General features: G+C 36.7%; 1 protein-coding gene across 7 annotated transcripts in view; it reads left to right on the top strand.

Moving 5' to 3' along the window:
- The window catches only part of TMEM62 (transmembrane protein 62), a 42,817-nt gene that overhangs the window by 22,865 nt on the left and 8,803 nt on the right, over positions 1–11,149 (top strand). For 6 of the 7 annotated variants that reach the window (XM_005877587.2, XM_014548801.1, XM_014548800.1 and 3 more), the window contains 3 exons: positions 2,438–2,597; positions 8,578–8,691; positions 10,843–10,927. In XM_005877587.2, the coding sequence (XP_005877649.2) occupies positions 2,438–2,597; positions 8,578–8,691; positions 10,843–10,927 (359 nt within the window). The remainder of the gene's footprint in view (positions 1–2,437; positions 2,598–8,577; positions 8,692–10,842; positions 10,928–11,149) is intronic. The other variant, XM_014548799.1, reaches the window with a different exon arrangement.

Here is an 11,149-nt window from a genome sequence, read left to right as displayed (position 1 = left end):
TTTTAAAAAAAAAAAAAAAAAAGGTAAAAAAAAAAACCAAGAAGAATGCTGCTGTCCTCAGGCCTGGAAAGGGGAAGACGACTGAGGGCAAAAAAGATGTCTCTGTGAAGGGCCTAGAGTGTGGGGCCCGGCCCCTCCTGCTTCAACTCCCAGATGAACAAACTCAGAGTCAGAGAGACCTGGGGTGTGGTTCAGTCTTTTCAACCCGTGCCTGCATCCCAGACGCTAATGACAGTGGCAGCAGCGGTGGTACTACTCAGAGCCCAGCCTGGCCACGCCAAACCCCCCCCTCCCCCCAGCGGACTGGGGAGTGGGCCTATGCCATCAGTAGGACATCCCCTGAGGGCTCCCGGACTGTGAGAGGGGGCAGGCTGGGCTGAGGGACCCCCACCCCCCAGTGCACAAATTTTGTGCACCGGTGTGTGTGTATGTGTGTGTGTGTGTGTGTGTGTGTGTGTGTATATATACATATATACCGAGTGGCCAGATTATTATGACCACCCCATCAGTACAATGAAGTGAATTAGTTATGCAAATAATAATAATAATAAAACCTTGAGAGTATTTGCTTAGGAAGTTTTCGATATTCAGTATTTTTGGAAGTGTCAATGAAGTACTGATGGGGTGGTCATAATAATCTGGCCACTCGGTATATATGTATATATACACACACACACACACACACACACACACACATACACACACACACATACATTTATGTGTATATATATTATATATTTACTAGTATGCTGCTGAAAGTTTAAAAACTATCCAGAAACCCATAATCCTACCATTATTACTTTTTAAATTTTATCTGCATGTTATTATATTGTTATAATTATAATATACATATTCTAGGGTTATTCTAGGATATTCGTTTGTATACTACTTAAAAGTTATATTTTATATCAAAAATTTTTTTCATTTTGCTACATAGCCTTCCAAAAAAGAAAAAGCTATATAAACCTTATGGAATTAAATATTCCGTTGCCATGTGAATGTGACTGTAAATTAAAGAGACTTACGAAACCTTTCTCAAACATAAAGGCACTCTTTTAAATATATGTACTTTATTTTTAAGCATATTTTTATTGATTCCAGAGAGGAAGGGAGGGGGAGAGAGATAGAGACATCAATGATGAGAGAGAATCATCGATTGGCTGCCTCCTGCATGCCCCCTACTGGGGATTGAGCCCACATCCTGGGCATGTGCCCTTGATTGGAATCAATCCCTGGACCCCTCAGTCTGCAGGCTGTTGTTCTATCCACTGAGCCAAACCAGCTAAGGTAATATATGTACTTTATGCTCTTTTAAATATTATTTTGAAAAGTAATACAACAACCACCTTTGGAAAATAGGGCGTGGGATTATATGTGTATCCCCACCCCTCACCAATAGAACTATTATTAATGATTTTGAGTTTCCCTTAGTAGGCATTCTCTTTTAGGCATCTTTTTACATAGTTGTAATAATAGGGCACAATCTATTCTTATTTTAAAAATGTATTGGGCTGACATCTATATATATAAAAGCCTAAGTGGCCATTACAACTGGTCGCTATGATGTGCACTGACCACCAGGGGGCAGACGCTTAATGCAGAAGCTGCCCCCTGGTGGTCAGTGCTCTCCCACAGCCAACCTCCCGTGGCTGTCCAACCTCCAGTGGTCCCTGCTCCTGGTTGGCTGGCCCCATCAGCCCCAATAGGGACTAGGTGAGATGGCCCCCATGGCCCTGATCGCCGGCCAGGCCGAGGGACCCCATCCGTGTTTTCCATAGTGGCTTTGCCACTTCACATTCCCACCACCAGTGAATAAGGTACCCAATTACTTTTTAAAACGGGTACTAATTTATATGTTATTAGATATTGTACTTTTAAAAAGATTTACTACTTAATCTGGAAAAAAATGGTATCAAGCTGTTTTAAGATATTTTTTTATCACTAGTTAAGTAAAACATACATTTCTCAGGTTTTTGTGTTTTTTTTAATAGAAGCTGGATATCAAATTTAGGCATTATATTCTCTGGGGCCTGGTAACCTTAGCCTTATTTGTAACATTGCTTCTTTAGTGTAGATAGAAGAACCAAATGAGTGGATGGGAACCAAAAAAGGAGATGGCAGGCTTGACATTAGATGAACAAATGTCTAATTTACATTCTCTTTCTCTGAGAAAAACCAGGACTTTAGGAGTTTCTTCAGCAAGAACTTTGGGTCTACTCCAAAATATACTCCAGAAACTACTCAAGAATAGTTTCTAATTTCTCACCAGTTCAGGTTTGCTGAATTATGCAACTCCAAAAGCCACCATTGGTTCCTACAATAGTACCATGTCATGATTCTGCCTATACTTTTATCTTTTCAGGTTTTAATAGGTTATTCTCCTTTATAAAAACAGTGACAAATACCTAAAACCTGTTTATATATGCTTTCATTTCAGAGTCTTGGCCTTTTCCTCATCCTCCATTACTTCTGTCACAGTTAAGATCGATGGAGTTCATTTAGGGGAAGCTACTCATTTGTCTGGTCCTATTTTCACACTGAAGTGGAACCCAAGGAACTACATTAATAGTACACATAATATAGAAGTAATTGTCCAGGTAAGTTAGTAATTTTCAATTTGCTATATAAATGTGATTGGACTGTAACCACACTGAACTCCGATTTGGTGGGTGGGAAAGGGGGGTTTTGCAGTCAGTTGGTAAAGATGAAACTAAGTTTAATAAAAATTTGGATGCATTGGATTTGTTATGGTCTGAAAATGTGCACTCAGGAGTAATTCTACTTTTAGACTAAAAACTGAGTAGAGGAAAAGAGTGTGCAACTACTGGCCACCGTCCCCCCTTTTTCTAACTTCAGGGAATCATTCTTTTGTGTTTTTTTCAACTGTGGCCCCAGTGTCTTTTAATAATGGGAGAAAAATTCACCAATATACCAAAAGATAATAGAGTAAGTCAGAAAACATGTATTTATGTATCCATGCCTTTGATTGCTATCTCCAAATACAGGAAAATTGTGTCATTATTTTGAAAGCTCTAGGACAGCAAATTTTCAAGGCAATAAAGGATTTTTTTTTTATTTGGGGGTATGCATTCATAGCATGTGCAGTAATTGTCTGCCTGGCATTGCTCTGATTTAACCTGGCAAGCATTTAATTCACTAGCACCTGCCAGAGTAGACAGTGATCATTGTTACCAAAATAGAGCTGTTTCATCAACCTTATGAAACTCTTTAAGGGATAGATCAGGGGTCCTCAAACTTTTTAAACAGGGGGCCAGTTCACTGTCCCTCAGACCGTTGGAGGGCTGGACTATAGTTTAAAAAAAACCTATGAACAAATTCCTATGCACACTGCACATATCTTATTTTGAAGTAAAAAAACAAAACGGGAACAAATACAATATTTGTATTTACATGTGGCCCGCGGGCCGTAGTTTGAGGACCCCTGGGATAGATTGTGCTCAGAAATTATTTTCTAAAAAAAAATCCATCAATATCTATAACTTTATGGTTTGATGACAGTTTTTAACTGTTAAATCTTTTAATATTAACTTGGTTTGAAACATGAAGTAATCCTTCAGAAAACACATGAAATTATTTTCATTACTTTTTTTTGGTCACAGAGAAGGATTTTGAGCAGGAAGGAGCTGTTTACTGAGCCCTGATTCCAGGCACTTAAATTTTTTACTTTATCCATATCATAATCCTGTATGCTGGGGAGCTTTATCCCCGATTCATAGATAAGGAACAAGAGAAGGCACTTTACAATGTCACGGTCTTTGAAGTGTTCTGCTTAGGAGGAAAAAGGAACACAGGGAGGATGTGGAAGGCGGGATGGCTGGGGATGAACGCTTAATGGCTTTCATATTAGGAGTTGGTCATTTAAAAAAGGCTTGAAGGTATGAGTGCAACTAGAATATTCCCTGTGTCATGGGGAAGAAGTAGGAGCAACCATAGGAGATCTGCTCACTGTAGGAATGGGGAACTCTCAAATCCTTGGATTGCTCCAGAATCTCAGCTTCTGTAGTTTTATGAGAAAGAAACCTTATTCATATTTCTTGAAATATTTCTGGTTATCTATCTGAATCCTTAGTAAAAATGTGAAATCACTATACTTTTTATATCTTTAACATTTCTTGCAACATTATCGAGGTATAATTTACATATAAAACATATAAAGAATACAATTTGGTAAGTTTTGACATACATACACATCCTTGAAACCATTACTACAGTCAATATGATACATCACCCTCAAAAGTGTTCTTGTGCCCTTTTGTAACTACCTTCTTTCCGCTCTCATTTCAAGGCAACCAGTGATCTGTTTTCTGTCTATATGTGTTATAACTTAAAAACATTAGTCTACTGAATATGAAATAGGGAGCCTGGTCCCCTCATTCATCAATGGGAACATTATGTCCTTTTTAAAAATATATATATTTTTTATTGACTTCAGACAGGAAAGAAGAGGGAAAGACAGATAGAAACATTAATGAATCACTGATCGTCTGCTTCCTGCATGCCACCATTGGGGATTGAGCCCACAACTGGGGCATGTGCCCTGACCAGGAACCAAACCTTGACCTCCAAGTTCTTAGGTCAACACTCAACCACTGAGCCACACTGGCTTGGTGAACATTATGTCCTTTCAAATATGTTATGCTATATAGATAAGTCTGAGAGAAAAATCTGTGAGAATCTGGCCGGTGTGGCTCAGTTGAGTGTCGTCCTGTGCACTGAAGCTTTGCCAGTTTGATTCCTGGTCAGGGCATGTGCCCAGGTTGTGGGTTTGGTCCCCAGTTGGGGTGCATAAAGAAGGCAAACTGATTGATATTTCTCTCTCACATCGATGTTTCCCTCTCTTCTTTCTCTCCTCTCCCTTTCTCTTTAAAATTAATAAAAACAATTTTTAAAAATTCGTAAGAGATCACATCAATTTATTATATTGTATTTTACCTACTTACTATATTCATTGAGTATAGATTCCAGACAGCCTACCAGCAAACATTCTCAGATCAATTCTCAGTGTGGTTCCTGAGTTAGTAGCATCAACACCACCTGGGAAATTGTTAGAAATGCTAACTCTCAGTTTCCTTCTCAAACATATGAACCAGAAACTGGAGATGGGAGCCGGCAATCTTTTAACAGTCAATCCCTCCAGGTGATTCCGAGGTGCATTAAAGGTTGAGGACAGTATTTTAGACTGTTGTATCTACTTTGCCAATTTAAAGACTAGAAATTCCTATATCTCAATTAAAGAAAATCTCTGCTTTAAAACAAGAACTTATCACTGAAAGTAAGAATATTTGGAGTATAGTTTGATAAATGCCAGCAAAGCTTCTTTTCACTATTTAAAAACTTTTGTATGAGCATTATGCTAAGCGAAATAAGCCAGTCAGAGAAGGATAAATATTACATGATCTCACTCATTTGAGGAATATAATGAACAACATAAACAGCTTAACAAAAACATATCCAGAGACAGAGAAGCATCGATCAGACTGTCAAACCTCAGAGGGAAGGTAGGGGAGGGTGTGGGTAAGGGGGAGAGATCAACCAAGGGACTTGTGTGCATGCATATAAGCGTAACCAATGGACACAGGCAACAGGGGAGTGAGGGCATGAGTGGAGGGGGGGGAGCAAGGGGGCAATGAGGGGATAAGGACACATATGTAATACCTTAATAAAAGGGAAAAAAAATAAAAACTTTTGTATGATGGCTAATTTAAAAAATATATGAAAGAGTTAATACTATAATGAATTCCCATGTATCCATCAGCCAATTAGTTATCAACTCATGACCAGTCTTTTTTCATCTATACCCCATCCACGTCTCTCCTTCCTGCACCACGATATCATTTTATATGTAAATATGTCAGTATGATTTACTAAAAGATAAGGACTATTTTTTAATGTAACCATTAAAAAAAAGTAACCATAATACCATATTATATCTGAAAAATTAACAGTAATTCCTTAATATCAAACCATCCAACTAGTGTTTAGTTTTCCCAATTTGTCATATATGTTTCTCTCTATACATTGCATTTAGTTGATTCAAATCAGAATCCAAACAAGGCTCAAATATTGCATTTAGCTGATTTGTCTCTTCTGTCTCTCACCCCTCCTGTTTTTTCCTTTGCAATATATTTTCTTTGGAAACTGGGTCTTTTATCCTGTAGAATTTCCTGTGTTCTGGATTTTTTGCTTTTTGATTTGAGTCTTTTTTTTTTTTAGCAAGAATACTTCATTTGGTGTTTTATTCTTTCACCAGAAGACTATAATATCTGGTCATCTCTTTGTTAGTAAGGTTAAGATTGATCAGTGTATTCAGGTATTGCTAACCTTATCTAATGTGCTGATAAATATTTAACAACCAACTTGGAGGATGTTTGGAGTGGGAGCTGCTTCATAGCATTTCTCTGATTTATACCAGTTTCCATGATATAAATATTCCTACCAACACAACATCAATTGGCTTGCAAAATTCCTGAAAATTTAACAACTGGTTCTGTGACTCAGTCAAGCCAGCTCCAGCAAACTGCTGGCTTATCCCTCCATTCATTGGGAAGTATCCAATCAGCTTTTCATTGAAGGATTTCCAGCAGCTATTGATTATCTTTGCCTAGATCCATTATTTCATTAGATTTATAAAATGATGATATTCAAATTGCTACTCCTTATTATAGGAGTATTAATTAGAATAGGTCTATAAAGAAAACATTTCTCTTATCTTTTTGGTACCCAGATATAGAGTTCATACAAGAAAGACAGGATAAATGCTTTCTTTTTTTTTTTAATTCTTTATTGTTCAAAGTATTACATATGTCTCCTTTTTCCCCCATTGACCTCTCCCCAGCCACCCACACCCGCATCAAATGCCCTCACCCCCCTATTGTCTGTGTCCATTGGTCATGCTCATATCCAAGGATACAAGGCCTTTGGTTGATCTCTTACCCCACCCCCCCAACCTCCTTTGCCTTCCCTCTGAGGTTTGACGGTCCGTTTGATGTTTTTCTGTCTCTGAATCTATTTTTGTGCATCAGTTTATGTTGTTCATTATATTCCACAAATGAAGGAGATCATGTGATATTTATGTGTCTCCAACTGGCTTATTTTGCTTAGTGTAGTGTTCTTCAGTCCATCCATGCTGTTGCAAATGGTAAGAGTTCTTTCTTTTTTACAGCAGCTTAGTATTCCATTGTGTGGATGTGCCACAGTTTTTTAATCCACTCATCTGCTGATGGGCACTTAGGCTGTTTCCAAATCTTAGCTATTGTAATATAGGGGTGCATATATTCTTTCTGATTAGTGTTTCTGATTTCTTGGGATATATTCCTAGAAGTGGGATTACTGGGTGAAATGGGAGTTCCATTTTTAATTTTTTGAGGAAACTCCATACTGTTTTCCACAGAGGCTGCGCCAGTCTGCATTCCCGCCAGCAGTGTACTTTTCTCCACATCCTCACCAGCACTGGTCATTTGTTGATTTGTTGATGATAGCCATTCTGACAGGTGTGAGATGGTACCTAATTGTTGTTTTGATTTGCATCTCTCAGATGATTAGTGACTTTGAGTATGTTTTCATATGTCTCTTGGCCTTCTGTGTGTCCACTTTCGAAAAGTGTCTATTTAGGTCCTTTGCCCGTTTTTGATTGGATTGCTTATCTTCCTTTTGTTAAGTTGTATGAGTTCCCTATAAATGTAGATTAAACCTTTATCGGTTGTAACATTGGCAAATATGTTCTCCCATGCAATGGTCTTTCTTGTTGTTTTGTTAATGGTTTCTTTTGCTGTGCAGAAACTTTTTATTTTGATGTAGTCCAATTTGTTTATTTTCTCTTTAGTTTCCATTGTCCTAGGAGATATATCTGCAGGATAAATTCTTAATTCTTCCCCCACCGCCCTTTTCTAAACCAGTGTTCAGAATAATGAGTTGTTCTTTAGCATCTGCCAAAGATAATGATATGAGTCTTCTAGTTTTAGAATCATTATGAATGCAACATTTTAAAAGTCATATGTAGCATGTTTTAATCCATTGCATTTATTCTTTTTGATGCTCAAATTGTTCCATCTTTGGCTAGTGGGAACATCTCCAAATTGGTCACTAAGTCCTTTGATACAATCCTAATAGTCTTTGTTAGTTTTTTGTTTTGTTTTGTTTTGTTTTTGGTTTTTTGCTTTCCCATATGACAAGATAGTCCAAGCCCTTCTTATGCATCTCTTACTCAAGAACTGGAATCAGCCATTTTCCTACAGAGCACTGGTTCTTTATAGTGAAAAATGATGCGTTGAGACCACAATTGGCACTAGCCCAGCTAGTTCACAGCTATTGGGTTTGTTGTTATTTCTAGGCCTTTTCAGTGAACATAGGGAAATATAGATTTTTTTTTAAAAAAAAGAAAATATATTGTGAGAACATGGTGACATTCCCAATTTAAATCTAGAATTACAAGGTTCTAAAGATATTTCCAATTTAAATCTAGAATTACAAGGTTTTATGTAAAAGTGCCTGTAGGAAGAATAAAAAATAAATGAAAAAAAAGCATGATAGTTTCTTCTCTGCTCTGCTTCTAACTAGGATTCTGCTGGAAGAAGTAAGAGTGTTCACCACATATTTTCTCTTCAAGAGGATAATCAGCTCAGATTTGACCCTCTAGTATCTTTTATTCTTCTTACAGATCACTGCATGGTGGTGAGTAAATTCAGCCTAATGATGTGTGTGTTTCTACTGGATTTGGTAGGTCCAAAATCATAATCATGTGATGAGAAAGCTGAACCTTATAAAAAAGAAAAGTTTAGTTATTCATCTAGAAGAATAAAATGTTTTTAAGTTGAAAGGCATAGACAAGTAATACCTGTTTTGGGATCTGTCTCTAACCAATGCCATTAAACCAGGATAACTAAAGGAATTATAGGGACTGTGTGTCCTACACAACAAACAATATGTGCTAAATGTAGAAGACTTGGAAATTTTAGAAATAAAGTGAAACCATTCCAACATCATTCTTTGATCACACTACCCATTATAACCATTGTATTTGTCATTATGATACTCTGTTTTCTCTCATATACATTTGTATATGAGTTTTTAGTATAAAATAGTAAGTAAACTTTTAGTTCTCTTTTGCTCTCTGATTTTTCCCATGGAGGAATTTGTTTTACTAGTATCTTATATCAATTTATATTATTTAATAACATGATGTTATTGACTGCATTATATTGTCATAGATACACCTTAAGCATTTTTTTTTAAATGTTTGAGACCAAGCATCCCTGTCTTACTACGGAAATGAGTCAGACAGAGATTGTAGGAAACACTTACTCTCAGCAGGGGTAAGCATTTCCCTATTGCTGGGTGTTTGTTTCCAATTTTTTCCTCTACTATATAAATACTGCTTGTATCTAAGTTTTTGCATATAGTAGTTTTGGGGGATAAATTCCTAGAAGTGAATTGCTAGGTGAAAGAGTTGACACATTATTCTGTATACTTTACTTATTATATAATTACATAAATTACTTATTATTTATTATATTCATTGTTTTTTTGTTTTTGTTTTTAGTCTATCCTCCTTTAGTAAAACATAAGCCCTGTGAAGGCAGGGATCTTTATCTGGCATGCCTAACACCGAGTAGGCCCTCAAGAAAGATTTCTTGAGCAAATAAATGGGTATATATATATATTTTTAGTTTTTAATATACACTGTCAAATAGTGTTCCAGAGAAGCTGTGGAAATTTATACTCTATTTCACTCAGATCTCACCTATCCTGGGTATTAACATAAAATCTTCAAAAGATATACACTACAATGTTAAGAAGAAAATTTAAACCTCCTTTAATTTCACCTCCTCACACTTAAACTGTGAATTGATTATTATTTTAATTGGCTTTTATTACTTGTGTGATTGTGTTGTGTAAAACTATGACTAATGGGTATTTGTATCTAATTTTTACAAAATTTTTGTGTCATTTTTCTTTTGGGGATTTTTAATAACTACTTAGATCAGGCTTTGAAAACGTTGATGTTCTATGAATTATCTGGGAATATTAGTAAAAGGCATATTCTAATCAGTAGGGCTGAGGTGGGGCCTGAGGTTCTGCATCCCTAACAAGCTCAAGATGATTCCAAAGATGACCTTTGAGAAACAAGGATCTAAATTACATTTCTTTACTGTTAGTTAATCACCAAGTGAATGACTTCTTGGTGGAGAAAGCAAAAAGAAAGTGCAGTCTGTGTTCACTCAGCTACAGTGTACTGTGCACTGGGTTTTTTTATTCTTATACAAATTTAATCAATTTTTAAAATTGATTTCAAAGAGGAAGGGAGAGGGAGAGAGAGAGAGCGAAACATCAATGATAAGAGAAAACCATTGATTGGCTGCCTCTTGTATGACCCCTACTGGGGATGGAGCCCGCAACCTGGGCATGTGCCCTTGACCAGAATCAAACCTGGGACCCTTCAGTCCGCAGGCCGACGCTCTATCCACTGAGCCAAACTGGCTAGGGCTATTCTTATACAATTTTAAATAAAACAAAACAAAGTATGCTTCTCCTATAACAATGAAAATGGACTATTTTAATGTGATCATTTTTTATATCTGTATAAAATTACTTGGTTTCAACATGGTGTAAGTATCCAAATTCTGAAAGAGTAATGCTGAGGCAACTTATAATTTTCTTTTTTTGATAGATCAGATGTTTGATTTTCTTTGGCTACATAGTTTTCTTATATAGTCATTTCTGCTAATGATGTCATTTTCATTTTTGTTGATGAGGCCATTTTAAAAATCTTCACCAGAGCTGTGCCCATGTATCTGTTTCACAGTAACACCTACTTCTCTGCAGGCCCGGGTCCTGTTTGTGCTGATTGTGCTGATCCAGCTCTTCGTTCTCATTATTTACAGGCATCAAAGATATCTAGAGCTTAAAGGTTAGTCATGGTTTCTTTCATTCTTAGAAGACTTTATTTTAAAGTAGTACGTAATGTCCTCACTATTGCCAAATGATAAATATGAATATAAATGTAAATTGTCTTTGCCTGAGCTCTGTGAGGCATACCCTTTCAACGACCACACATTTTCCAGTACTCTAGCTTTAAAAAAAAAAACCAACAAAAACCAAAACCTTTAATTACTTGCTGCTACATGAGGCT

This window comes from Myotis brandtii, unplaced genomic scaffold (assembly GCF_000412655.1).
Source record: "Myotis brandtii unplaced genomic scaffold, ASM41265v1 scaffold521, whole genome shotgun sequence".
In the NCBI taxonomy this organism is placed as follows: domain Eukaryota; kingdom Metazoa; phylum Chordata; class Mammalia; order Chiroptera; family Vespertilionidae; genus Myotis; species Myotis brandtii.
Note: the sequence above shows the minus strand (reverse complement) of the source record. Positions and strands in the feature narration are given on the sequence as shown.